General features: G+C 53.4%; 11 protein-coding genes across 11 annotated transcripts; 5 read left to right on the top strand and 6 right to left on the bottom strand.

The window, feature by feature from the left end:
* Positions 1–162: 162 nt before the first annotated feature.
* On the bottom strand, positions 163–882 carry BDW74DRAFT_180394 (UbiX family flavin prenyltransferase; the record flags this gene model as incomplete). Its single annotated transcript, XM_073729734.1, has 1 exon — positions 163–882. The coding sequence occupies one exon, from the start codon at positions 880–882 to the stop codon at positions 163–165; it is 720 nt and encodes a 239-aa protein (XP_073581419.1).
* Positions 883–1,243: 361 nt separating this feature from the next.
* On the bottom strand, positions 1,244–3,450 carry BDW74DRAFT_180395 (Zn(II)2Cys6 transcription factor; the record flags this gene model as incomplete). Its single annotated transcript, XM_073729735.1, has 6 exons — positions 1,244–1,272; positions 1,317–1,372; positions 1,424–2,263; positions 2,307–2,538; positions 2,583–2,839; positions 2,885–3,450. 6 exons carry the CDS (start codon positions 3,448–3,450, stop codon positions 1,244–1,246), a joined length of 1,980 nt encoding a protein of 659 aa, XP_073581420.1.
* Positions 3,451–3,976: 526 nt separating this feature from the next.
* On the top strand, positions 3,977–5,659 carry BDW74DRAFT_186673 (UbiD family decarboxylase; the record flags this gene model as incomplete). The annotated part of the gene is made up of 4 exons (XM_073731307.1): positions 3,977–4,439; positions 4,489–4,876; positions 4,929–5,043; positions 5,105–5,659. The coding sequence occupies 4 exons, from the start codon at positions 3,977–3,979 to the stop codon at positions 5,657–5,659; spliced, it is 1,521 nt and encodes a 506-aa protein (XP_073581421.1).
* Positions 5,660–5,808: 149 nt separating this feature from the next.
* BDW74DRAFT_157413 (putative membrane bound cation transporter) lies at positions 5,809–8,605 on the bottom strand. The gene is made up of 3 exons (XM_073725139.1): positions 8,513–8,605; positions 6,361–8,337; positions 5,809–6,302 (listed from the first exon to the last, which is right to left on the bottom strand). Exons 1-3 carry the CDS (start codon positions 8,514–8,516, stop codon positions 6,055–6,057), a joined length of 2,229 nt encoding a protein of 742 aa, XP_073581422.1. The 5' UTR covers positions 8,517–8,605; the 3' UTR covers positions 5,809–6,054.
* Positions 8,606–10,312: 1,707 nt separating this feature from the next.
* On the top strand, positions 10,313–13,527 carry BDW74DRAFT_180398 (uncharacterized protein; the record flags this gene model as incomplete). The annotated part of the gene is made up of 5 exons (XM_073729736.1): positions 10,313–10,338; positions 10,397–12,317; positions 12,368–12,457; positions 12,521–13,365; positions 13,431–13,527. 5 exons carry the CDS (start codon positions 10,313–10,315, stop codon positions 13,525–13,527), a joined length of 2,979 nt encoding a protein of 992 aa, XP_073581423.1.
* Positions 13,528–13,662: 135 nt separating this feature from the next.
* Positions 13,663–14,888, top strand: BDW74DRAFT_56799 (GNAT family N-acetyltransferase). Its single transcript, XM_073733189.1, has 2 exons — positions 13,663–14,336; positions 14,413–14,888. The coding sequence occupies exons 1-2, from the start codon at positions 13,937–13,939 to the stop codon at positions 14,622–14,624; spliced, it is 612 nt and encodes a 203-aa protein (XP_073581424.1). The 5' UTR covers positions 13,663–13,936; the 3' UTR covers positions 14,625–14,888.
* On the bottom strand, positions 14,746–15,673 carry BDW74DRAFT_56810 (uncharacterized protein). Its single transcript, XM_073733190.1, has 2 exons — positions 15,192–15,673; positions 14,746–15,141 (listed from the first exon to the last, which is right to left on the bottom strand). The coding sequence occupies exons 1-2, from the start codon at positions 15,386–15,388 to the stop codon at positions 14,850–14,852; spliced, it is 489 nt and encodes a 162-aa protein (XP_073581425.1). The 5' UTR covers positions 15,389–15,673; the 3' UTR covers positions 14,746–14,849.
* Positions 15,674–17,706: 2,033 nt separating this feature from the next.
* Positions 17,707–18,854, top strand: BDW74DRAFT_180400 (SGNH/GDSL hydrolase family protein; the record flags this gene model as incomplete). Its single annotated transcript, XM_073729737.1, has 3 exons — positions 17,707–18,024; positions 18,098–18,189; positions 18,263–18,854. The coding sequence occupies 3 exons, from the start codon at positions 17,707–17,709 to the stop codon at positions 18,852–18,854; spliced, it is 1,002 nt and encodes a 333-aa protein (XP_073581426.1).
* A 34-nt stretch (positions 18,855–18,888) lies between these two features.
* On the bottom strand, positions 18,889–21,234 carry BDW74DRAFT_56834 (S53 family peptidase). Its single transcript, XM_073733192.1, has 2 exons — positions 20,935–21,234; positions 18,889–20,881 (listed from the first exon to the last, which is right to left on the bottom strand). Exons 1-2 carry the CDS (start codon positions 21,041–21,043, stop codon positions 19,170–19,172), a joined length of 1,821 nt encoding a protein of 606 aa, XP_073581427.1. The 5' UTR covers positions 21,044–21,234; the 3' UTR covers positions 18,889–19,169.
* Positions 21,235–21,861, top strand: BDW74DRAFT_56833 (uncharacterized protein). Its single transcript, XM_073733191.1, has one exon. It carries the CDS (start codon positions 21,427–21,429, stop codon positions 21,811–21,813), a length of 387 nt encoding a protein of 128 aa, XP_073581428.1. The 5' UTR covers positions 21,235–21,426; the 3' UTR covers positions 21,814–21,861.
* A 49-nt stretch (positions 21,862–21,910) lies between these two features.
* BDW74DRAFT_180402 (uncharacterized protein) lies at positions 21,911–24,139 on the bottom strand (the record flags this gene model as incomplete). The annotated part of the gene is made up of 1 exon (XM_073729738.1): positions 21,911–24,139. The coding sequence occupies one exon, from the start codon at positions 24,137–24,139 to the stop codon at positions 21,911–21,913; it is 2,229 nt and encodes a 742-aa protein (XP_073581429.1).
* Between the last annotated feature and the right edge of the window lie 1,715 nt (positions 24,140–25,854).

A 25,854-nucleotide genomic window follows, 5' to 3' on the forward strand; every position in this document is an offset into this window, starting at 1 on the left:
GTAGGGGGATATGGGAAAATGACGTGGTATTGACGTCCTGACTTCAGCAAAGAATTAGAATATAATCAGACAATACCCCCAATCAATACTTAAAAAGAGAGAGTACAAAATGACTCCAATTGCACACGGGTATACAAAACAAACAAAACACTTTTCCAGTCACTATTCCTTCTTCCACCCCTCCCACCTCTCAAAGTCCCCCGTCTCAAGATCAAACAGATCCAATACCCTCCCAACACTCTGATCCACGAGGTCCTCAACAGAGCTCGGTCGAATATAATACGCCGGCACAGGCGGAAAGATAATGGCGCCGGCCCTGGTGACTTCAAGCATATTCCGCAGATGAATCTCACTCAGAGGCGTCTCCCTCGCCACAAGGACCAATTTCCGTCTCTCCTTGAGCATCACATCTGCCGTACGCGCGATAAGGTCGTCACAGAAGCCCGAGTGAATCGCAGCCAGCGTCTTCATACTGCAAGGGACAATAATCATCCCGTCGGTCTTGAATGACCCACTTGATACGGGCGCCGCCATGTCGTTGATGTTGTACGTGTGATCGGCTAGCGCTTTCACGTTGGATGGGTGGTAGTCTGTTTCGTACTTGATTGTTGCTTCGGCCCACTTGCTGATGATGAGATGCGTTTCGATGTTCAAGCGCCGCAGCGCGATAAGAATCTTTATGCCCATCAGAGCGCCAGTTGCACCAGTCATCGCGACCACGATTCTCTTGCGGCGTGGTGGCGGGCTGTGTTGTAGGGTTGTTGTGGGCCTTTTCTGGTCGGTGGCCATTTCGGAATCTGAGGCGTCCGGAGATTGATTCATAGAGTGTGGTGTAACTGTGCCGTTGTTGTTGCTGTTGCCGTGGAGGAAGTTAGATAGCATCTTGTGTTTTTGGAAGCTCGGCTGATATATTGATAAAGCGGGGTAGATGTGTAACGGTGTCTTGATGGTGGAGTGCTGATTTTGTGGATGACTCGTCTTATAAGTAGCCAGTCTGCTCAAGACTGTGGCAATCACTGCCAATGCACTCAAGGTTTACTTGGTGGGCAAGGCTCGAAAAGGCGGATGCAAGGCTTGATTCATCGCTAGTTGGGGATTGCCGAGCCCCGAGATGTCGGTTGCCGAGACACATCCGAGGCTCCGAAATGGGTCTGGAAAGACGGCACGGCTCAGACGGAACGGCCAATCTCCATCATCAGGGAAAGTGACGAAAGAGGAACACAGAGCCAAATCATCGACAGTCTCAGCTTTCCGGGTAGTTGAATAGCGGTACTGTTCACGTTAGCAGAGCAATCTACATCGGCCCTCAAACTTACCATTCATGATAGAGTCAAGGTAGGTCACCGGCGAGAAGTCGACTTCGCTCGGTAAACTGCACAGTTCAGCGCTATTCTGCTATAAGGCTCGATGGTTCAAGACTCACCCGTACGCTAGTCCAGGAAACAAGTCATTGTATGGGGCGAGATCGCCAAACATCATGTCCTGAGGCACGTCGCCAGTTGGCGGATTCGTGAGATGGGTTGCAGGTCTCTGGTCACTGTTCAAGCTAGTGTTGGCCTGAGAGCTGCGCTGCTTCAAGGTTTGCCGTAGAGTAATCAACGCCCGGATATGGCGGGCTGATAACCATTGACTGTACTCCGACGACCCGGTATCCTTTCCGTTGGCACCTGAGAACACCGCAATGACTTTATGCTGCAGGTCTCGGCACTGAGCATCTTCCCTCGTCTCCTGCCAGGTGCAGAGCAGCAAAGTAGAGCTGAGGACCGTATGGACCATGGACCATGTCCGCAAAGGCACGACACTCAGGGCTTGGAAGTCGAGGAAGGCTTTCGACGCCATGACAAGGCTCTCCCTGGCGCGAGACCTTAGGGATACATAACGCGAGTCATCAGGGCACTGCAGAGAGGTCTTGATAGCTGGGCGACAGAGAGCGGAGACGCAGAATGAGACGTGCATGCGCAAAGCAAGATGCTCGAGGTGTTGCTGCAGGTTTCTGCAATCCTCACGGTGCAGGAGATGTGGCTGCGCCCTGGCATACGAACTGTCTAGCTCGGTCAGTAGCTTGAGATTCTGGGTCGGTTCGGACTCGGGAGTTTCCTGCATTTTGATTATGCCTAACGCGATCCAGCAAAGGTAATGCATCAGGTTGGTGTATGATAGTTGAGACCAGGTCTGTGCATCCGGCGTCCATCCTCTCGTTGAGACGATGGGTGGGCGGTCATAGCACAGGCTTAGCAAGCTGTCCTGCCACACCGTCATTGACCTGGGCGAGTTAGACATAACCTCGGATTTGCAAAGAGACGCACCATAGAGACTTGGCTTTCTGCTTCGCGTGGTCGGGCCAGTGTGCGATACCCCTCTCCGTATGCAGTCCCAACGTTTGGGCCAATCTCACCGTCGTGCCCAGCAGAGCCCAGGCAGCGTCGGATTGGCCGTTATTCTGGAGCGTGTTGCCGAGGATAAGGAGTGATTGAACGACATCAAGAGATGGCCGGAAGAGGAAGTTGGCCAGACGAAGAGCCTGGAAAGACCGGCGGGCTGAATGGTCAGTATTTGGACTACTGGATGTATGATAAACTCACCGAAATCCTGACACAACTCCGATCGGAGGGGATTCTCCAGGTCAGAGAAATGAGCACCGGCAGACAGTGTCGCCAGAAGGAGACTGATATGGCCGACAGCCTTCCCCGACGACCACTGCTCAGAGACCTCATTCCGGTCGCCCAGTTCTCCCGATGCATACGCACCGAGGTAAATGCATATGTCCGACTCGAACTTGTCGACGTCGACAAGGATGGGGTTGAAGGGATATGCACATATACGATAGAAATGGAAATATCTGTCCATGTAAGCCAGAGCCACTACGCGCAATGACACTACTCACTTCAAAACCTCATCCCTATGAGGGACAATATCCAACAGAGCCGCCCACCGATCTTGCGGCGTCTTCGAGTCAATGAATGGGTAACTCAGATACGTGTTATGCAGTCCTAGAACAGACGTCGCTTCACGAGCCATGGCCCCGTCGGGGTCCTGTTGCCGGAGCATAGAGACAAGCGAGTTATCGCCGGAATAGACATATGACGAGCTATCGTTTGGCTGCGCCGAGGTCCGAGGGCCACCGAGTGGTGAAGAGGGCAGCAGCTGCGAGTCCGTAACAGCTCCAGCTGGTGAGGCAACTGGCTCAGCAGCGGCATGGTGTGGGCTTTCCATCCGATTAACCTGTCGGGATTGGGTTCTTCTCCGAGGGGTGCCTCCAGCTTTGTCGACATTATAGGCACAGATCTCGGGATGGTCTCGCTTGACGCAAGTACGACATGGTTGGTTCCCATCGCACTTGACTTTGCGCTGACGACATGGATAACATGCCTTTGACTCGCGTTGCTTGCGTTTCAGCCGAAGGACGCGATCAATCTCCTGGCGTTCGAATGTGGTCGGAGAGCGTTCCATTCTAGGCCATCCATGGGTTCATGTTCGGAGAACTTGTATAAGTTAAGCCAAGACAACGCTCTAGACCATTTGATTCCTGGTGAGCGTGGTCCGATGTGGTTGGAGAATGGACGCAACGTGGCGGTCCCGATCCGGAAGGCGCGACCCCGGTGATGTCACGTGCCAGGCAATGCCGTAACTACTTCGCATCACCGAGTGTCCACCTTCCTGCAACAATGGTCTTCCCAGACTATCGGAAAAGCTTGACCCCTTCTAGTAACCCAAAAACTTGGACCATGTCCGGATGAGTGATTTTCGAAGCTTCCAGGATCCCGCAGTGGATCCCATGACAATATCGCTCTCCCTTGCCGTGTTATCCCCGAGCCTCCGAGGCCCCGAGCCCAACAGTACCATATTCCACGATGAGAGCATCACGGCTCACTCGGAGACTGAAGATGGTGGCATTCGGCCACGTTCTATATAACCTGGGCCTCCCTCATGAAAACGACAGCGAACCAAAACAGGGTTGAGTTACTCGATAGCCAACATGTCTTCCACCGCTCCACACCTCTGCTTCCGCTCCTTCGTCGAAGCCCTCAAGCAGGACAACGACCTCGTCGAAATCAACGACCCCATTGATCCCAACCTCGAAGCGGCCGCCATCACCCGTCTGGTTTGCGAGAATGACGAAAAAGCGCCCCTGTTCAACAACCTCATTGGAGCTAAGGACGGCTTCTTCCGCATCCTTGGTGCACCGGCATCACTCCGCAAGGGTTCGAAGGAACGATATGGCAGGCTTGCACGTCATTTGGCTCTATCCCCGACGGCTAGTATGAGGGAGATCTTGGACAAGATGCTCGAAGCCGATCAGCTTCCTCCGCTTCCGCCAAGTATCGTCCCAACTGGACCGTGCAAGGAGAATACCCTCGAGGGTGACGAGATCGATCTCACGAAATTGCCTGCGCCCATGATCCACAAGTCGGACGGCGGTGCTTATATCCAGACATTTGGTAGGCGTCAACCCATCTTCCCCTTTGTTGCCCTCGACTAACTGCATAGGCATGCACATCGTGCAATCCCCCGACGGCAAATGGACAAACTGGTCCATCGCCCGCGCTATGGTCCACGACAAGAACCATCTGACCGGTCTCGTTATCGAGCCCCAACACCTCTGGCAGATCCATCAAATGTGGAAGAAGGAAGGACGCGATGTCCCTTGGGCTCTGGCCTTTGGTGTACCCCCGGCCGCTATCATGGCGTCCAGCATGCCAATTCCTGACGGCGTTATGGAGGCCGAGTATGTGGGTGCCATGGTTGGCGAGCCCATTGAGCTGACAAAGTGCGACACGAACGATATCTATGTGCCCGCGAACTCGGAGATTGTCTTCGAAGGTACGCTCTCAATCACCGAGACCGGACCTGAGGGACCATTTGGTGAGATGCATGGGTGAGCCTCCACAATTACTCCAGGTACAAGAAACATGCTAAGACGAGTCCAGATACATTTTCCCCGGCGACGCCCACATCTGCCCCAAATACAAAGTCAACAAGATCACCTACCGCAACAACGCCATCCTCCCCATGAGCTCGTGCGGCAAACTCACCGATGAAACCGTACGCCACCCTCCAACCCATCCCTCTAGCTCCCATCCATACTAATACAGTACCCTTAAAGCACACAATGATCGGCGCCCTCGCCGCCGCCGAAATCGGCAAGCTTTGCAAAAAAGCCGGCCTACCCGTCCTCGACGCCTTCTCCCCCTTCACTTCACAAGTGACCTGGGTCGCACTCCGCATCGACACCTCAAAGCTCCCCGCCATGAACACGAACTCCAAGGAACTAAGCAAGAAAATCGGCGATCTCATCTTCAACCACAAGGCCGGGTACACGATCCACCGGCTGGTTCTAGTGGGCTCAGACATTGACGTCTACGACGACAAAGCCGTGATGTGGGCATTCAGCACGCGCTGCAAGCCCGGCGTTGACGAGGTCTTCTTCGACGATGTGCGTGCGTTCCCGCTGATCCCGTACAATGGGCATGGAGGGACGGCGGATGGAAGGTCGCCAGTGAGGGGTGGCAAGGTTGTGTCTGATGCGCTGTTGGAGGTTGAGTATACGACTGGGAAGAGGAACTGGGAGGCAGCGGACTTTAGGGAGTCGTATCCTGGGGATCTTAAGGAGAGGGTTCTTGCGAAGTGGGAGGGGTTGGGGTTTGAGAGGCTACAATAGACTTTTCGTTGAGCCACAAAAATATATAGAAGATCTTAGATTTAGAGGACAAACTTAGGTAGAGCGTTATTTTACGTGTTACTCGGGACACTGACAGGCTACGGATGAGCCTCTGCTTTCGTCAAGAGAGGCATATACAGATATATATATTTCATCAAAAAAGATATTTTGATTCATTGCATTCTGGTGTAGAGAAACCACTAAGAAAGAAAAAGAGCTCGATAATCGGGAAACAACAGTCTGATATCCCATTCTAGATCTCATTATATCTCAAATGAGCTGCTAGGTGAGAACAACATTTCTCGATGCTTTGTCGATAAACTTGGGTTTTCCTAGCGCCGGATGGAATCAATCCGACACCCATAGCATCATGCGGCTACCACGACCGTCGACGTTTAGCCAGCGGACCCCAGGTCACTGGACTGACCACTATCGGGATAGAAGAAGGCAGCAACAGCAATAATGACATACGCGGCACAAAGCAGCGCGCCTTCAAGATAATTACTGCGGCCGTCGAGAACAAGGAAGTTGACGACAAAGCAGGTGACGAAGAGAGCGATCGTCTCGAAGAGGGTAAAGTAAAGGCTCATGTCCTTGTCCATGATCCAGCCGAGTATGACAACCAGGGGAGTGACAAAGATTGCTATGATAGAGTTAGCTGATGAATAAACGAGGATTAGGAGAAACTAGGGCAAGCTTACCAATTTGAATACTGCTCCCGACGGAGACACCGATCGAGAGATCCATTTTGTTCTTGGTAGCGACGGTAACAGCAGTTACGTGTTCTGCGGCGTTACCAACGATAGGCAGAATAATAAGACCAATGAAGGCCTCACTGACACCAGAGCCATCACCGACCATCTCCGGGATAGCATCGACAAGGAATTCAGCACACACTGCGACAAGAGCGGTGGAGACGAGTAGCAGAACCACCGCGGCAGTGCGAGACATATTGGCCTCTTCCTGCTCTTTGGGCTGCTGTTCAGCGGCGGGATTTACTGCAGGAGGCATACGGGCAGCTACTCTGGCGAACCCAACAGCATTGCCGACTGCATGAGGACGCTGCGCACGCTGGGGAGCAGGGCGCTGGCTCATGGATGGCAGAGAGTGTGTACGTCGCAAGCCATTGAAGTTACCCAAGGGATCGTTCCAGTTAGTTGGCGGCGGCGTGGCAAACACAGTGTTTGACAGCAGAGATGGGAGGTTCGGGCGGAATGGAGACCACTTCCGGGGAAGTTCTGTGGTCTCGCCTGGTTCCGCGGACAGCGTAGCAATGCGAGGGTTCGTTGCAGTTTGGGGCAGGTCTGGAACGATAGGCTGTTTGGCTTCGTCCTTGGCAGCCTTTTTCTTCTTCTTCCGTTCGCGTCTTGATCGTCGGTGGTCAACCTCGCTGAATTGAATACTGGGCACTTGGCCAAAGTCGCGAGATTGGGGACCATCAGATCGGCTGGCGATGGTAATGGCGTCCACGTTCAGAAGACCGTCATCGCCAAAGTCCCGAGATCTGGGTCCGTTCGACTGTTTGTCCTTTTCAACGTCCGCCATATATGACCCGGTATCTTCGCGCTGGTCAGGGCTGGAAGCACTGGTGGAACTCAAATTACGCGGTGGCAAAGAGGAGACATCGACAGCTGACGGCTTTTGCACGAGCTCGGGCGAGGTTGTACCCCGGGAGCTGGTGCTTGCTTTTCGATGCCTTCTGTATTTCATAGCACGCTTGATCCGCTTCGCTGTAGTCCATGAAGTTGTCGTATCGTCCGACTCGTCCGAAGATGAGCTGCTCGAGGAGTCGGATGAGGAGTCCATGAAATCAGCCAGCACACCAGGGTGAGACTCCTCATCAATGATTTGCTGAGGGATACTAGCGTAGAGATAGGCGTGCGACTTCAATTGGAAAATGATGTAGAGAACGTAAACCAAAAGAAGAACGACACTGGTTCCGCGAGAGACCTTGAGCGTTTTGTCGTCGGCAACATCCGAGTCCTTGAACGATGCGTGAAAGGCAGTAGGCAAAAGAAGACTGGTGACAGCCAAACTGAGGAGACAAGCACTCATCTGGGTGACGGTACTGTTGTAGATTTGTTCCTGGAAACGGAGACCTCCAAGCAGGAATGCCATTCCGAGAATCAGCAGGAGGTTCGCTAGAATCGAACCGATCAAAGAAGCCTGGACGATCCGGATTTCATTCTTGACAAGAGCAATAATGAAGATAATCAGTTCGACCGCGTTACCGAAGGATACGTTGAGCAGAGCTGCGAGGGCGTCACCCAAGCGACTGGCTACACTCTCGGTAGCATGACTCAAAAGCCCGGCCAACGGTATAATAGCGACGGCGTTCATAGCGAAAATAATCGATGGGCTGAGCCCAACAGCCTCAACGGCAATTCCAACCGGTACAAAGACCAGTAAGACGTTGACCCAGCTGTGGCATAGTGCCGTTTTGGTGTGGCGAAAGAAGCGGATGGTGCCGTCCTTTGCACGAGGGACGAGGCCCTTTTTCTGAGAGGTATCATCGACGGGTGAGCCCGAAGCCGGGCCACTGGTTGGTTTATTCACTTGATCATCTTGATTACGTATATCGGGGTCATCGGGGCGTTCGCCGGATTCTGGAGAGGAGCCTTGGGGTTGGGAGGCGGAGGAGGTAGAAGCGTGAGCTTTCGCCCACGAACGAATCCGGTCTAGAAGAAGTAAAGTCAGCTGGCTGAATACTTGTCAAAGCGATGTGTCCGTCGCTGTCCAGGCCCGTATCCCTGTCTGCTGAAGGGACTCGACAGGCTGCGAGTCCGCTGACGGGCAGCTGATAAGGACAAGATGCTAAGAAACGAGTTCCAGCGAGGATAGAAGTAGACTTACGCATAAATTCAAGACCAAGAGTGATGGTCGAAGGTGGATGGAAAATGGAGAAAGGCCAAGAAGGCAGAAGCGGGTTTATGAAGGAAAGATGGAGAAGAGAAGAAGCAAACGAGCAGGAGAAAAGAGAGAAGCTTCAGGCGCAGCCAGGGCGAGGCTTGGTACGTATGCCAAGCCCGGAGATCACGCCTCACTGTTGGTCTGGACCACACTTGACTCGGTCACAACAGAGAGAGGAGGTCAAAATCTTAGCAGTATTCGAAGAGTAGATAACAAGTTGAAATTGAAATATCGCTAACGTTGATAATTTGTCGAGTTGGACAGTCACTTTATAAGGGTTGTCCTTTGTTGCGCATCTTATCTCCTCTTTATCACCCTTGCATCTACTCCAGGAACGGTACATCAATCTTACGCGTCCTGCTTCATCCATGGGTCTGCCACAACTCATCAATTATGGTCCTACATCAGACCCCGCAGCTCATACATTCTCGCTCACCTGCCTTCGTCATCCATCGCAGCATACAACCAAAAGCAAGGGAGCTACGAGGCCTCATCAGGTGACTGGCATCTGGAATCTTCTCTTGAAACTCAATGACGATTACGGGTAAGACTCAGCCACAGGTCCTTGTAAGGCCACCAATCAAGGCAAATTGCACCGCCACCACGGGCTTATATCCACCAGCTTGATTGGTTAACATTTGCGGAGCACTAATCCCGGATTTCGACGATGACTCCAATACGGTAATTTACCGCGTGCTTGTTCATGTCGTCATTCTCTCCCTTCCTTTGGCACCGGGCTCATTTCTGCCTGGAGGCCAGGGATAATGCACATGCGGAAGATTCCAGACAAATGCAACCATCTTGACAGATGTGATATATTTGATTCTACCATTGATACCACTCGTTATGGTCGACGTTGACGCTGTGGCGAGGATCTCCGCGAGTGGGCCATCCGCACAGCCATGCTCCATCTTATTCTCCGCAACGCCAAAACCAACTACCAGTCTACCACCAGAGCCAATTTATTCGCCTGAACGACTGTTACTGGATTGCCACTGTTCATCCTGAGTCAAAGCGGTCGTGATGCACGCGACATCCCTGAAGCGTCGTCTTGGTCAAGAACAGAATCCAACTGAAGGGATATTGTGTTGCCTAGATGCAGCCTTACGGATGACGTCCAGCCTTACACAGGACGTAGCATTGTTCTCATATTGACTCCTTTCAGGGAATGTCACTTGCGCATTCTAGAATGGACTCTCTGCCTGGCCTGAAGATGACATTACTGCGTTGAACGGAGCGCACCTTCTGCGCGGAAATGACTTTATCCGCCGGGTACAACCGCCCTACCTGAGGACTAGAACAATGAGCTGGAAGACAGTATACCATGGCTGGTATATTGGGAATACTTCAATATCAACCGAGCCAGACACTAAACGGAGATCAGTTGAGGTAGAATGGCTGGCAGGAAGTGGCACCGAACCCACATGCGGAGGCCGGATTCGCTATCGACTGCTGAGGTGATGAGTCGAATTCCATCTAGAATTCCAGCAAGCCAGAATTCATGGTTTCACGTAAATCGCCAATGCTAAGACATGAACACCTTCAACTCGTGGATAATGAATGTATCCTCACAAGACCGGAGACGGGATCCCGAAGCGCTGATGCCGGATCCGGGCCCGAACAACCCACATCAGTTTCGCGGGACTTGGCCACGGAACTCTAGCCTGTTAGTGCTCTTATATCAACCCATCGCCACAATAGCTTTGGCACAAACTTGCGCCTGAGCAGGGCAACTGCAGCATTATGCTCTTAACCTCCAATTTCATCCGGTACTCACTCACAGCCTGCCTCAAATATCCAGACCCAATACTGACCTCGACTATCCAGGAAACTTAAACCATCAACATGGCGTCAAACCCTTCACCTCGACACTCACACAATCCTCATGATGCTGAAAGGCGCACTCCCACCAACGATCGTCATCGCCATCTACCAAAGCACCGCTATCGCTAACATCACCCTCACCATCGGCTACCTATCCGCCTTGATAGCCGTCTCGGCCCAAGCTCTGCTCCCCCGCGCAAAGTTCATGAAAATCATATTCTTCGATCTGCTGGCGACTTGTGTCGCCGCGTCTCTCTGCTGCCTGGCTATATTCTGCGCCGTCAAGGCTCGAGGGCGCAATGTCCCAGCGAGTACTGACCAAGATACATACAACTCCGACGCCTGTGCTGTTTCCGCAGTATGGCTGATCGTCATGATATGGGGCGCGAATGCTTTGCGCGCCTGGAGAACGCCGGAGCTGCAGGATGCCATGGTTGCGTTATCGATATTCACGTGCGTCACTTTGACGCGGGCGGGTATGTTCGTCAATCTGTTTGATGGACTGGAGTTTATTTCAAGACTATTGAAGGGGTTCATTCTGGGTTTTGCGATCGCGACGGGGGTATCGTTGCTGATTTACCCGGTCACCAGTCGGGGATATGTGTTTGAGGACGTACGGCGATATGCGGCGCACATTGAGAATGTGCTGAAAGCCCAGAGCGACTACGTGAGAAAGAGCTCTAGAGATTGTGTTGGTTCGGAGTGCCGAACTGCGACTGAGCAGAGTACGGGTGAAGATTCGATGACTGAGTCGAAAAGGGGGCTTCAAGCGGCGGTAGCAGGGCTAAGTGCGATACACGCGAAACTCCAGGCTGACCTTGTTTACTCAAAAGATGAGTTCGCATGGGGCAAGCTCTCGGCGAGCGACCTGAGCCAAATCAATGGCCTTTTACGGAATCTATTTCTGCCTCTTTCGGGAATGGCAATGCTTCCCGACATATTGGGTATGACTCTGGAGCAGGAAGACCATGATCGACAAGATGCCGCAACGAACTATAGCGGAGAATTGGCGTTCAGAACACATACTGAGCGTGTCGCGTCTTCTCTTCATGGCCATTTTGAAGAGTGCGCGGATCTAATGAACACTGGAGTGCAATATGCGCTTTTGAAGTTGGAACTCGTCAAACCAAAACATCTGCTTGGGAGATTTCAAAAAGATGATGAAGAGGCAGGACACAGTCTGAATCCAATAGATCAGCATTTCCCTGCAAAGTATCAGAAGCACGTACAAGAATACCACTCTAGGAGAACACAACTCTCACAAGCTCTCGTGTCTCCCAACGCCTTTGCGCCGGAGAAGACAAGCAATGGGCCGTTGGACGACGCAATGACGGCGGCTACCATCGACGCCGACGTTCAACAAGACACCTTCATTGCACTCTATATCCTACAACTTCAAGATAATCTGCTCAAGGCGACACAAGACTTCATGATGTTTGCTGAATCAAAAGTCGCAGATAGCACTATGAGCCGAAACAGGGTTATCCTGCCCATTCACTCAATCACCAGATGGCTCTCAATATATCGCCAGGACGGTAACGGCCAACCATCGTACCCAAATCCCGAGCACCTGCCAGCATCCACCTCGTGGGAGAAAACAAGTGGCGTTCTTCCCATTATTTCCCGCTTCCTCCAGTCTCCAGAAAGTATCTTCGGCTTCCGCGTCGCGGCCGCTTCATTCTGCGTTGGGATCCTAGCCTTCCTGCACCAAACACAAGAGTTCTTCATTCGGCAGCGCTGCATCTGGGCCATGATTGTGATAGTCATTGGCATGAGCCCTACGAGCGGACAGACCTTGTTCGGGTTTATGACGCGCATTACGGCGACGGTGGTTTCGCTGGCGTTGAGCCTGATGGTGTGGTATATACCTGATCAACACACTGCCGGGGTCATAATCTTGCTCTACCTGGCAAACGTTTTCGAGGTGAGTCCTCCACCTTTATACAGAGAGAAGTGCATCTAATAAGCGCGCAGTATTACTTCTACGTTACGAAACCGCAACTATTCGGGCCCTCCGTCATCGCTATCGTCACATTGAATGTGATTGTCGGGTACGAGTTGCAGGTGAGACCATCCCAATATCTAAATCACTTGACATGCCCTAATCCTATTCTATTGTGTTTATAGATCCGCAAACTCGGCCTCGACGTCGGCACCTCAAACGGTCAGCCCTACTACCCAATCTACCTGTTCGGCCCCTACAAGCTCCTCGCCGTCGCAGCAGGCTGCGCCATCTCCTTTATCTGGGTGATCTTCCCCTACCCCGTGACGTCAAAAACCACGCTGCGCAAATCCATGGGACAGGGGCTACTTCTCCTCGCGCGGTTTTACAGCTGCATGCACTCTAGCATTGAGTTATGGATGAATGAGGAACTGCGCTCTGTGTCGGATTCGCGGAGCACGGCGCTCGAGCTGCAGAAGACCCGACAGAGACTTTTCGCCGAGGGAATGGGCCTTCTGACGAAACTGCGCACTCTCAGCCACTTTAGTACATTTGAGCCCCCGATCGGCGGGAAGTTCCCGAAGGAGAAGTATGATGCTATCATCGAGGAGACGCAGCGGATGTTTATTAGCATGGCGCTGATGTCGCAGACGGCGCAGTCCCTCCATCTCCAGCCTCAGTCCCAACCCCCATCGCTACTGACTCGAGGTGCGTCGGAAAATGCCGACGCGCAAGACCAAGATAGTAATAACTGGTCCCGTCGCCTCGCAACAATAGCCCTCCAATCCGCAGACTTCAAATCGCACGCGACAACATCCCTACTCTGCCATCTTGGCTCGGCCATTCTCAATGCCCAGCCTCTACCACCCTACCTGTCAACGGGTATATCGTTTCCGCTTGCGCGGTGGGTGCAGCAGACGGATAGGGATCTGTTGAGTACGCGGCATATTCAAGATCCGGCGTTTTCGGCGTTTGTGACGCTTGAGGTGTTGAGGTCTGTTGTTGGGGATGAGCTTCGGAAGTTGCTTCGGTATGTTGTCTGCTCCTATTGATTTTTTTCTTTGTAATTGTTGATGGTGCTAATTGTGAGGATAGGAATGTGAAGTCTTTGGTTGGGGAGCTGTCGTTTGGGTTTTCTGCGCGGGAGGGAGAAGATGGGATGGAACTGCGGCCGTTGATGGATGGGTTCTGAGAGCCCAGGCACCTTCCGAGTGGGCAAATGCTCGACTTGGAATTCCCCTTGGAGGTTTACCTGCGATGAAATCCGCCCAAGATATGCATATACCATCATTCCCATTCTAGCTAAGCTGGAGCCGTTCCTGTCCGCCAACGAAGAACAAATGCCCGCCCTACCTTCCTACAATAGCGACCAACTGAATTCATACTCATAATAATCGAGATGATACCGTAGTTAACCCGGCTAAAGAGATCAACAATGGGCCAGACCAGCCGATCTACAGGGTCCAACATCCATATGACTCCAACAAATGCAGGCCGCGCGGCCCAGGCCGACTGCTACTATAGCCGTACACGGTTGAACTCGCCCTCATTCACCTACCCCCATCTCTCTAACCAAATACTCAGAATCACCATCAACCAATATGCCTCCCATCACGCTGAAACTCTTCCCCGTAACCACCCCCGACATCCACTCCTTAATTACTATCTGGTTTGCCGCATTCAGCGGGGACCCCACCCTCCGCCGTCTCTTCCCCGACACCGCTGGAGTGCGCGCCTGGCTCACAGCCGCAAACCAGCACGATCTATCGCACAAGCCGTTCCAGAAGTACGTCAAGGTTGTGGACCCGGATGCCGTTGATTCCGAGGGTAAGACGCACGAGCGCATAGTCGCATACGCAAAGTGGGACACTTCATCGCCGGAACATCGAGGAAGCCGCTATCCGCCCTGGCACGAGGATATTCCAGCGCTCGAATGCGAGGAGTTCTTTCAGCGGGAGGAGACAGAAAGGGAGCGCGTTATGGGCAAGACAAAGCATTACTGTATGCATTACCCACTACCCGCTCACTCAATATATCTAATTATATGGGCTGTGGGGAGCTAACGAAATGAGGGCAGACCTCGACACACTCGTCACACACCCCGACTACCACCGTCGCGGGGCAGGCTCGATGCTGCTCCAGTGGGGATGTGACTTGGCGGATTCGGATGGCGTTGCTCTGTACGTTGATGCGAGTAAAGCTGGCGCGCCGCTGTATGAGCGGTTTGGCTTTGTGGATGAGGGGTTGTCTGGAAGTTGGGACGTTGCGTCGATGGTGAGACCGAGGTAGGGCTGCCTTAGGTACATTCATGGTATGGTAGACGGTGGTCCGTGAAAGTGCATATGACACCTTACCTGAGTATGCAGTGGACGCTGCAAGGGAGACTGAATTACGAGCTAAATGAGGATGAGTTAGTTAGATTGAATGGATTGCCTCAGATAGCGACGCCCAAGACATATTATTAGCGAGTGAATAGCGAACTTCCAGGACTATCCCCTTGCTTTTTGGTCTTCGCTACCAGGTCATACATGCAATGTGATTATTGATCTCGGTGGTCTCCATATAAATAAGGAAGAGCAAGTGAGGATAGAAAGCTGGGAGATGGCGGACCCAGCAGAAACAGGAGGAAGAGGAAGAAGAGAGCTGGATGGGGACGGAACCAGCTGAAGGAGGCAGAAGAGGGTTAGAAGAACTGGAGGAGGATGGCACCAGTAGAAAGAGGGAGAAGAGGGGTAGAAGAGCCGGTGGGGGGTGGAACCAGTAGAAGCAGGGGGAAAGGGTTTTGAAGAGCTGGAGGAGGATGAAACTAGTAGAATTTAGAGGAAGAGGGAGAATAGAGCCGGAAGGGGACGGAACCAGCAAGAGATAGAAGGAGGAGTTATTAATGATAGGAAAGCTGGAGGAGGACGCAACCAGAAGAATAAGGAGGGAGAGGAATAAAGAGTAAGGAAGCTGGAGGAGGATGAAACTAGTAGAATCAGGAGGGAGATGAATAAAGTGTAGGAAGCTGGAGGAGGGTGGAACCAGCAGAATAAGGAGAGAGAGAAATGCATAGTAGAAAGGCTGGAGGAGGGTGGAACCAGCAGAACATGAAGGAAGAGTAGCGGAGAAGAGCCGGAGGAGGGCGGGACCAGCAGGTTAAGGAGGTGCGTGGAAGTGGTGTGAAGGTAGAGAAGGTAGAGGATGTAGAGGAGGTGTATTAGGAGAGGGAGAGGTCTGGGAGAAGGAGGTAGTTGAAAGAGAGATGGAGGAAAAGGACAAGAAAGAAGATAAATACCTGGGACTAAGGACTACCCATTTAGTTGATTTCTAAGAAAGAACTGTGCGGAACAATCTATAGCTTTATAATCTAGGATAGGGCTCGAAAATGCTAGAATTATGGGGATAGATTTCTGCAACTTTACTGGACAACTAAGAATAGAAAAGGTCTACAGAGAATCAGACGTAGTTAAGGTTTGCCAGGGCACGGCTCATGACCAAGAGAGCCGAAAGCTTATTAGAAGCCTCAAACTGAGGCGGGTACAAGGCACTAGCTTTCAACATTCATTAGTGATCATGGGTCGTGACTACCTCGGTAGAAATCCGAAGCCTCTAGCATGTCATGAGACCCTTGAGACGTTGCTAATCCCCGCGAACCCAACTCGCGATGCCGAAGGAAGCAGCAGCTTGTGACAGCTAGCGGCGGTGAACTGTCTTCCGATGGATCTCGAGGGCATAGACTGTCAAAGATGCTTTACGTCCTCCTGCTTGGTGATACATATCAGACGGAGCAAGCGGTCCACTGCCAATCAGAAACCAGACTACTTCTGGGTATTGCCAGGTTAATGTCTGCCGTCAGGGCTGTCCTCGAGGCAAAGCAAACATACAAGATGAAAATCATCTCGTTCCTGTAAATGTCTAAGTGTTAGCCAAGCTGCCAGTATTTCCTCCCCACAAACAACAAGGAGCGCCCGCCGAGTAGTGCCCCGATGCTGTAGGTTCTTATCTGCTGGAAGACCGAGCATGACCCTGGGCAGAGTGGCTGTGGGAGCGAGACATTTTCGCCTCAGCGCATCGGAGCCTTTTCGATAGCTAGTCCTGGAGCTCCAAGGGAACCCTCCACTACCGTCTGTCGGGATCGTTAAATCATACGGTCCATACGAACGTCACCTGTTGAATAATTTCAATCGTAAATCTCATGGGGTTGATAAAGCGCTTCAAGCCAATTCCGTGCTGTTTCGACGGAGCAGCGGAGTATCCTGAGGCATTTTCTAGCCCTGAGCCTTTGGTTTCAAAATTAGGGTCAAGCAGAACGAGAGGCCCGCTACCTTCTTCTCGTGGACTTGGAGAGAGTTGTGCAGCGATTGACCGAGACCCGACCTATCCATTGACGGAAAGGCGAAGCACCAAGAACAGCATCCATCTCGACGACTAGTGGCATACGGAATATATTGAAATTCGATGGGGCAACAAGTGAACAATCCAGTAAGATGAATTAGCACTAGCATGATGAGGCGCAGCGGGAGCCTCTTGCTTTCAAGCGTTAAGGTTCTTTGTCTGCCCTGCTGCTGAGGGATGAATCACCAGAATAGTGCTATTTCTCCCCTGGAAGCAAAAGAGGATGCGCAGTCAAGGGCGATACTAGGCTCAAAGATCCTTCGTCCCCCGCGAAGATGCTATAGCGAGTGGGTGATGATTATTGCAAGGGTGATGGAACAACAAAGGATGAGACAAGCTTGAAGCCACAGAAAAGCAAAAGTGGCAGCCTAGAGAGTCAGGCAGCAGAAACCGCGGTCAAGCGACGAACACTAGTCCCGATCCGGCTCAGGTACACGTGTACAGCCAATGACATCGCATATCGTCCCGGCCGCCGGAGCAACGGACCCGCATCTGGACCCCGATCGATAAACACTCTGCTATATCGTCATCACTCCCAGCAAGCACGCCGATCCTCGTAAGCGCCTTGCATCTCCATCGAATGTCCACCCTGACGACACTTTGACATCGAGGAGACATTGTCTCTGCCCCAGTGCCGGTCCATCTCGCGGGTCTCGCCAGCTATTCCAGGCACAAAGCAGCAGTCGGAGATTACACGCGCCAATCACCACCACCACCTCCAATCTCCGAGTCAAAGACAGCACACGCATCCTGCAGGAAGTCACACTGCACAGCCCCAGCAAACGTCCTAGCGAAACTCTACCTGCAGCGTTATCTCTGAGAGTCTGGCTCGACGAGTCATTTCCACCTAGCTTGAACTCTGCTACCTGGGCTGGACTGGACCCTGCCCAGGCTTCCGCCTGCCATATAACAAAAGAGCCTCCCCCGGTTACGTTGGCGGGTACTAACTTTCTCTTAGGTCCCTACCCCGTAATCCGGTGGCTTGCAAGCCGCAATGGAGGCTTTCGTATTTTCAAGATCAAGATGCAAAATATCCACACCCCTCGGCATTCTTGCCCTCCTTACATTCCTCACCTCCACAAACGCCCTTGCCGCGGATATCGCAGTTACACAGCAGCATGAGATTGTACCCCGCGCGAACACAACAAAACCCTTCTTACTACGCGTCATGCCCCTCGGCGCCTCCATCACCGTGGGCTACCGCTCCTCCGACGGAAACGGGTACCGCAAGGCTCTGCGCGAGCAGCTGCGGTACGCCGGGTGGGAGGTTGATATGGTGGGGGGTTTGGCGAATGGGACGATGAAGGATAATGTACCCACCCTTTTCCCAGCTCTTTTACATGCAATTGCTAGAGGAATAGGCTGATGCTAATTGGTGTCTGTAGCAAAACGAAGGCCATTTCGGCGACACAATCGACCATATCGCCGAAGCGGCTGTGAATTCGACGCGGTTGCAGCCGAATGTTATTCTGATCAAGTGCGCTCCTACCCCGTCCTTTCCCTTCCCTCCCTGTCTTTAGCTTTAGTAAGTTGGTATTGATATGCGATAGCGCCGGCACAAACGACTGCATCCAAAACGTCGACATCAACGACGCAGACACACGCCTGGACGCCCTAATCACGGACCTCTTCTCCTCCATCCCCAACAGCACAATCATTCTCTCCACGTTACTCCCCAACGACTTCGCCAGCACGGCCGTCCACCGCGTCAGCCAGGAATACCGGAACCTCGTCGCGCGGCGCCGGAATGCCGGCGATCGCATCGTCCTCGCTGAAATGAGCTACTTCATTACCGACGGCGAGCTCGTTGACGGGACGCATCCGAGTGATCACGGGTATCGTCAGATGGCGAGTGTTTGGTGGGCTGCGATCCAGACGGCGGAAGAGGAGGGGAAGCTAGATGCGCCGAATGGGGTTGCGAGTGCGGTGCTTAAGGATCTGGTTGGGCGGAATGGGACGGCAGGGAGTGAGGGGCGCGGGCTGGATGATGGGCCGATAGAGGATCCGAATTTGCCGGTTTATCGGGCGCCGGGGCAGCCGGGGGGTTCGGGGGGTGGTGAAGGGGGCGCGGTAGCTTTGGGGGTAGGAGGGGTTATGGTGTGGACTGTGTTTGTGGGCTGGGTTGTGGGTGAGTTGATCTAATCTATGAGACGGGAGACCAGGCTAATGGTGGCAGTGATGTGTTTGATGAGCTGAGTGGTGATACATGCATTTACACTGTACATCTGTACATTGAGGACATACCATACTCTACGACTGACGACTTACGCTCTCAAGACAAAATACACCCTTACTATTGGTTTTGACAAGACAAGGAAATTCAATTCATGATATCGCGCAGATGGCGAATGCTATGCGATGCTTATGCTATTTACCAAATGTGGCTGGCTAACACCCGTCTGAACGGAGATGCAGCAGATCTAAGAGATCCACCAAATCATCCACATAACCACGAGATTAAGCAGAAAGCGCAATCTCCCTCAACTTCGCAAAATCCGGCGTGCCCAGACCCGTCACAGGATCCCACCCCTCCGTCGCATTCCACCCCGCATACGGGATAACAGGGGATCCATTGGCCGAGCCACCAAAGCGGTTGTTCCCATCACACCCAGTGCTCCCCCCATTAACGATATCGTTCAGACCGTTAAGTCCATCAGCGTAAAGCCAGGGGTTCAGGAATCCGAGAACCGGCAGGCCCGCACGCAGACGGACATCGTTCAGCAGCGCAACAACACCCGCAAATACAGGCGACGAACAACTCGTTCCATCGTACAGCCCAACGCGCCCCTTGTCAACGACAGCGAAGTTCTGAGCTTGCGCCGCGACGTCGGGGAATGCGCGCCCACTCGCGTTGAAGTACTCGCTCTGCACATCGCCCAGTTTCTCGAGGTACGAGGACACAGCGGCGTCCTGCCACGACGGTCTCGCCCAGTAGTCGCTGAACCCGCCGGAGGAGAAGTACACTCCACTTTCAGGGGCCGTTCCATTCGTACCCCCGACAGCCGTAACCCACGGACAGGCGGCCGGGAACTGGGGCGGGAAGTGCGTGGTGTTTGTGCCGTCGTTGGTTAGGCAGGCTGCACCGACGCCGGAGTCGCCGGAAGAGAAGAGCACCGAGACACCGCGGGATCCGAGCTGCGCGTAGAGGTTGCAGACCGATCGAGCGTACGTCCAGGGGATGGTCTGCTCGTCTTCGCCGTAGGAAGTGGAGATGACTTGCGGGAGTTCAGACTGGGGGAGTTTCAGGACCGCGTGGAGGAACTCGAGGAAGGGCTCGTTGGAGTTGTCGTTTGGATCGGGGGAAGACAAATCCGGAACGAGTCGGCCGCGTCCGGCCGTCGTGAATTCGGTTACGGGGATGGGGGACGAGACGCCGACGATGTACTGCAGGTCGAGGTTTGCTTCGCCGCTGTCCGAGGTGGAGGATTGGTCGTTCAGCCCGCCGTTGATGCTGACGACGGAGAAGTTCTGGCCGATTGCGTAGGGGGCGTAGGTTTCTTCGAACTCAGCCAGGTCGTCGTAGCGCGCGTATTCTTCCAAGAACGACGCGAAAGCCACCTTGCTCCCGCTCGTGTTCGACGCCTTGTACCCCTCTGTGTTGTACAGGTCTGCGAGGCAGGACGGGGTGATTGCGCTGTCGCAGTGGTCCAGAGAACCGGAGGAAACGGCGTTGATGAGCTGGCGGTTCGTCTCGATGAAGATGGGCTTCGCGCGCACGGTCGCCTTGTTGGCGTGCATGGCGCCGAAGCGGGTGGTTGGCTGGATCATGTTGATGTGGGCGGCAATGGTCTCGGGGACGCTGTAGGAGAGGGTGCGGAGGGCGCGGGAGTCTTTGCCGCTGGCGTCGGTGGCGCTGTACCAGAGGAAGTCGGCGTCGAGGAGGGCGTTGGCTTCGTCGACGGTCGTGCGGAAGTTGATCCAGTCGGCGTCCTGCTCGTATTCAATCCCGGAGGCGGAGAGCCAGTCTTTGACGGACGAAGAAGCTTCCGAGCTGGGCAGCAGCAGCTCTTTCATCTCGTCGTAGGAGGCAAAGTGCTGGCCGTAGCTGGCGTGGCCCGGGGTGGACATGTCCAGCAGGGCCTGCTCGAAGCCGGCGACATTGTGTTGCTTGAGGGCGATGCGCAGGCGCAGGGGTTGGTTGGCGTCCGGAGTGCTGTCGTATTTCCAGCCTGGTTTGTTAACACAAGGGTCAAAATAAACAAAGCGGATGAGAGCAGCTTACCATCAGGAACACTGTTCAGGCTCTCAAAAGCAGCGGCGGCGACCGAGGCAGAGAGACAGGTCAGACCGGCCAGGGAGAGGGCGGTTACACGGGTGAGAGAGGACAGCATGGTGTGTGCGGTCGGACTGTCGGACAATCTGAGAGAGAAGCTGGGGGGAGATCATCGGCACTTAAATAGCCAGCAAGGGGAAGAGGAGGAGGAATGCCAATCAAGGCGGGCACGCGTGACATTCCAACCCCCGATGAGTGAATCTCCACCTGGTGAATGAGCTGACAGCTTATCACCTGCCATTGTGGTCCTAGGGCCTTGATTGCAGTGTCGCAGCGCTAATGTTAGTGGGCGATAGCGACAGAGCAGCACCAAGCTGCAGCCAATGGTGCTTGTCTCTCCTGCTGGAAGAGGGACCAGTGACTATGATTGGTGAAGATGGCAATGATCTTCAGGGGCCCCGCTTGGCTGCGGATTCCCCAAGCCCAATAATCTCTAAGTGAATGCCAGTCAATTCTGGTCTGATTAGCGGACTTGGCCGTCGGAGGGGAATGTCTTTGTTCGGATGTAACGTTATTATGGCCTCTTTATCACTCAATGTCGCGTGTTATGATGGCATCCGTTGTCCTCGTTGTTCCTGGGGCGTCTTTGTGAAGGTTTCGAGTATTTGGGTCTGGGTCAACGTGGATCATTTGCCACAGGGCAAACGAAGGAACACAAAGGTACCGCGCCACTCAGACTCTAAAAGATGTCTTGGTCTCTTGGTTACCTTCTTGAGGATGCTTATATCGCTAGTTCTGCTTGGCTTGTCATGGCATCTCTCGGCTGACGCCTTTGGTCGCAGATATGAAATCATATCGGACAATTGTATTGGCACTATCCATAATTAATTGATGAAAGCTCCGCGAGTTCCGCCACTGGCTGATAGAAATCAATTTAATATATATCCCGTCCCATCCATTGGAGATAGCAATCGTCAGGCTGCCTTCACAACTCTACATCGTCAAGACCCGCCCGCGCATACAATGCCTGCGCAAGATACCCCGCCTCCGGCACAAAGAACCCTGCACAATCTGGATTCGGGCATCTCGCCTGCCGAAGACTGCCAGTGAAGTTGGCGATGGGCGCATTGCTTCTGCAGAGCGGACAAGCCATTTCAAGCTCCAAAATTGTTGGATGCCGGCCGGCATGTTTCTGTAGCAGTCTAGCCACGTCGTCACTGTATGCTCGCTTCTCTCTCTCGGTCAGGTCCTTTTGCTGCCAGTATATATCATAGAATCGGAGCTTTGCAACGCCGCTCGGGTCATCCAACTCCAAGACGGTGTGGTCTTCAACACTGAAGCTGCCGTTATCACCCCATCTCCTCCCCCACGAGTTCAGGAAGGTCAAGGAGTCAGGGCCACAGCGAATCAGAAGCACTGCATGACCGCCATTGTCAGGTAACGAATGGTGGGACGCCATGTGAGCCCTAGTAAGCACTGTCATGCGCGTGGCCGCTCTTTTATCAAAATGGTTAGAGAAAGTGTCCCATCCGGACTGTGACAGGCGAAAGGTTGCTAGGACCGGTCGGCGACTCAGAACCGCCCGGCGCGCACCTTCTACATCTACCTCATTGAATTGCAGGGGACGATACCGATCGTCGGCAAGCATTGCAGTCAGTACTCGCTTTGTGTTTTGCCCATGAGGCTCCCACGGAAACTTCCTCAGGATTTCTTCCCTTATGTCTTCGATTTTTGGATAGCCGTGCTGGCGGCCGCGAATACGCCGGAGCGCCATGTGAAGGGCCGCCGCGATAGCATGCGCATAGCAGGAGCCCTCTTCGCCTTGATCAGATGGCTGCCTCCGTACGCCATCATGGGCACCGTCGATGTATTTATCAAGGCGTACGCGACCGACTACTTCCAAGAGCGCATCCGCCGACCCAAAGCGCGCGGATAGCAGAAGCTCACAGAACTGGTTAAGTACAGTTGCGCTGCACACCTGGACATAAAGCGCGCACTCGCCAGAGAGGGGCGTTGTCCAATGCATCGAAGAAAAAACTGGAATGGGATGTGTATGACTTGAAACCTTCGCGGCCATCTCAAACAGGTTGCGCTGGCCATCGCTCCAATTGTCAATGGCTCGGTCGTAGAGGCAGTTGGTTTCAATGTCGGAGTCGTCGGTGAGATATATAGTTGCTATTGTCACCTCACTATCCTTTAGGTCGCTCGCAACTGGCACGGGGTCGCCATCGGTCGAAAGGCCATCAGATATCAAGAGGAGTATGCGCTGCTTGGCGCTAGGATTCTGATTGAACACTGCGGTTGCTCGGCGCAAGGCGTCTCTCATCGGGGTCTTTCCATACATATATGGGCGTAGGGTGTCAAGCATGGAGTTTGTGTCTGTCCGGGTGCCATCCACCGGGGGCTGTTGCAGTCGTTCGAGCAGGCGAACAACTTCATCTACTGGACGTGGCGCAAGGTCAGTGAAGTCTTGGAGCCATTCATTGCAGATACGGCGTGCAAGTTTCAAAGCGTCCGAGTTATCCACCGCGTGGTCCTCAGCGTGAGTTGCAAAAAGGCCTCCGGCTGGACCACCCGCAAGAGCTGCAGAAACTAGGATAGGGAGTGCGGTGGTAGGGTTAATGACCAAGGCAGCTCCGACTGCAATGCCGGCGCCACTGAGCCAGCCCCCCGCTTGCAGTTGAGTCCGGTTTGTTTTGAACTCCTCTGCGGTCGGTATTGTATCGACAAACTCCCTGATCTGCTCCGGGTGTCGCTGCAAATGTAGGTGGACAATCCGCGCTTGGTGGTCTGTAAGTTTCGTCCGGATATACTGCGCGATGTGCGCCCTATTTTCCTGATTGGCGAGCGCAACGAGCCGATCGTGTCCATTTTGATCATTCCCGTCGCCGCGATTCGAGAGCAGCTCCTCGATGACCGCACAAAGATCGACCGAGTGTGGACCGCCATTCTCGGTAGAGTCTAAGCCAAACACCCCGATGAACATGCGGGCATGTGGATCCTGTCGATACTCAGTCTGAGCAAGGCGAAGCGCGGTGTTAAGGACGGCTCGGAAGCGCTCGGTGGCGCGGCCATCCCCCTCCCCCGAGTCTAGGGCGTTTCGCATGGACCCGGAGACATCGAGCAGGCAGCCGATCAACTTGGTCCGCGGTTTTTTCGGCACTTCGTCTGTCCGGCTGCTGCTGACAGGTGCTGAATCAGGATGACTAGCCATGGTCCACCAGGGCTCGGAAATAAGGTGTTCTTGGAGAGGTGAGATCGTCTGCGAGAGAGATGGCGGGGTTGGGCTTATGGCAAACACGCATCCCTGCAATAGCCAGTCATTCTATAGCTCAGGCTGCGGACCACTGGATCGATCATTCTGCGTCGTGCTTGTGGCCAGGCTCAGCTCTTGACAAGTAGTCTTCCTCAGTTTTCGATACCGGATGATAAAATGACTTGCGGTCTTCCTCCTGGTGGGAGGAGGTAGGGAAAATATCTCGATAAAAGGGGAGGAGCTCGCTCGTCCAGACTAAGGCAGGTAACATAATATCCCGGGGCCGTGGCTCCTGCCCCGGACGCTGACAGTAGCTGCAGGTCTTAGGCCGACCGCACCTCCAAGCTGTCTTCGGCCAGCGTCAGAACGCAGTCTTGTCTATCATAATTTTTTCCCGTTGCTGCTTCGCCTGCAGGACACACTCCCTGCAACCATTCCCTGTTATGATTGGGTAAGGCAGATGGGTTGATAATGAAGCCATTCGTCGATTCACCTGTGCTTATTTTGTTTAGGAATATCTACCTACAGCTATGTAAGTAGGGTATGTATGGCCTAACTAGGGCTGGATCAACTCAGAGTATACCATATCTGGAAGCAGGCTCGACTCGAACGCTGAAGTTCGTGAGTTATGGTACCTAGCGAGTCTCAACTTCCCGGGCGCTTGTTAGGCTATACGGAGAACACTATACATTCATTGGTTATCAACTAGGAGAATCAACATTCCTCCTATTTCAGTCTCGTTGATTAGAAGCACAATCACCGACCTACTCATCGAAATTCCTTCCTGCCATTACTACAGATGACAATGCGGCTCTCTCCCGTTATTCAAGCTCCTACCTACCTTACCTATAGCCTCGATGCCCGCTTTGTTCGGCTACAACTTGAAAACCCTCGACCAGTCTGGGAAAACGATATTCAGATCAAATTCGAACTCCTCCTGTGTGGGAGAATCGCCCTGCTGTCCGTGGTCTGGAGGCGAATCGAAACCATACGGCACAGAATCAGGCTCGGACTCAGACTCAGACGTGAGATCCTCCAATTCATCACCACTTATAGGCATTTCGCTTGCATTGGCGGACTCCAGTGTCCGCCGTGCCGAAGCCTCTTCCTCCTTCTCCTGCTCGACGGAGAGAAGTTGACGCTTGTACTCCCCACGTCCATCGTCTTTGTCGCCGTCGTGAGCGGGAGTCACAGCTCCGGGACCTCTAACAAGCCGGGGAGTCTCCGAGTCCTCCTCATCAAGCGCTAGCCGCTCCACCGCGCGGAGGTGCGAATTCCACAGATTAAGACAAGTAAGACGGTCCTCCTCGATCAGAAGCGTAGAGGCCTGGGGTGATAACGTGATAACGTCAGTGACGTCAGCAACGCCAGCGGTCCGATTAAATAGGAAAGGAAAGGCAGACGCTGTGCAGGTGAAGAAAGACAGGATCTTCTCGGACAGGATAGGATGGAAATAAAACGCACCGGGGGAAATTGCGGCTGCCCAGCCTCATACGCCCTGATGCGGGCCCTGGTGTTTCGAAGCGCGATTTTGAAGCTCGTGATTTTGTGTTCTAACGGCTTACGCCCGTTTGCGCGCTGCAGCGATTGAACGGCGTCTTGCTCAGCCTTTGCGTCGGATTCGAAGGGGTGGTGGGTGTAGGACTCGCCCGCTGGCGGCGTGTCCTGGTCCC

The sequence above is a fragment of the Aspergillus multicolor genome (genome assembly GCF_047715735.1).
Source record: "Aspergillus multicolor strain CBS 133.54 unplaced genomic scaffold BDW74scaffold_22, whole genome shotgun sequence".
NCBI classification, from domain to species: domain Eukaryota; kingdom Fungi; phylum Ascomycota; class Eurotiomycetes; order Eurotiales; family Aspergillaceae; genus Aspergillus; species Aspergillus multicolor.

Bases quoted from the DNA above. Each gene is read 5' to 3' on its own strand.
- BDW74DRAFT_157413 (XM_073725139.1), bottom strand. The intron at 6,303-6,360 runs GTAAGCTTGCCC...ACTCTATCATAG, and splicing joins CGGGAGCAGTATTCAAATTG to CAATCTTTGTCACTCCCCTG.
- BDW74DRAFT_56799 (XM_073733189.1), top strand. From the start codon at position 13,937: ATGCCTCCCATCACGCTGAAACTCTTCCCCGTAACCACCCCCGACATC. The intron at 14,337-14,412 runs GTATGCATTACC...AAATGAGGGCAG, and splicing joins GGGCAAGACAAAGCATTACT to ACCTCGACACACTCGTCACA.
- BDW74DRAFT_56810 (XM_073733190.1), bottom strand. From the start codon at position 15,388: ATGCATTTCTCTCTCTCCTTATTCTGCTGGTTCCACCCTCCTCCAGCT. The intron at 15,142-15,191 runs GTTCCGTCCCCT...AAATTCTACTAG, and splicing joins CCTCCTTCTATCTCTTGCTG to TTTCATCCTCCTCCAGCTCT.
- BDW74DRAFT_56834 (XM_073733192.1), bottom strand. From the start codon at position 21,043: ATGCTGTCCTCTCTCACCCGTGTAACCGCCCTCTCCCTGGCCGGTCTG. The intron at 20,882-20,934 runs GTAAGCTGCTCT...TTAACAAACCAG, and splicing joins CCTGAACAGTGTTCCTGATG to GCTGGAAATACGACAGCACT.
- BDW74DRAFT_56833 (XM_073733191.1), top strand. From the start codon at position 21,427: ATGCCAGTCAATTCTGGTCTGATTAGCGGACTTGGCCGTCGGAGGGGA.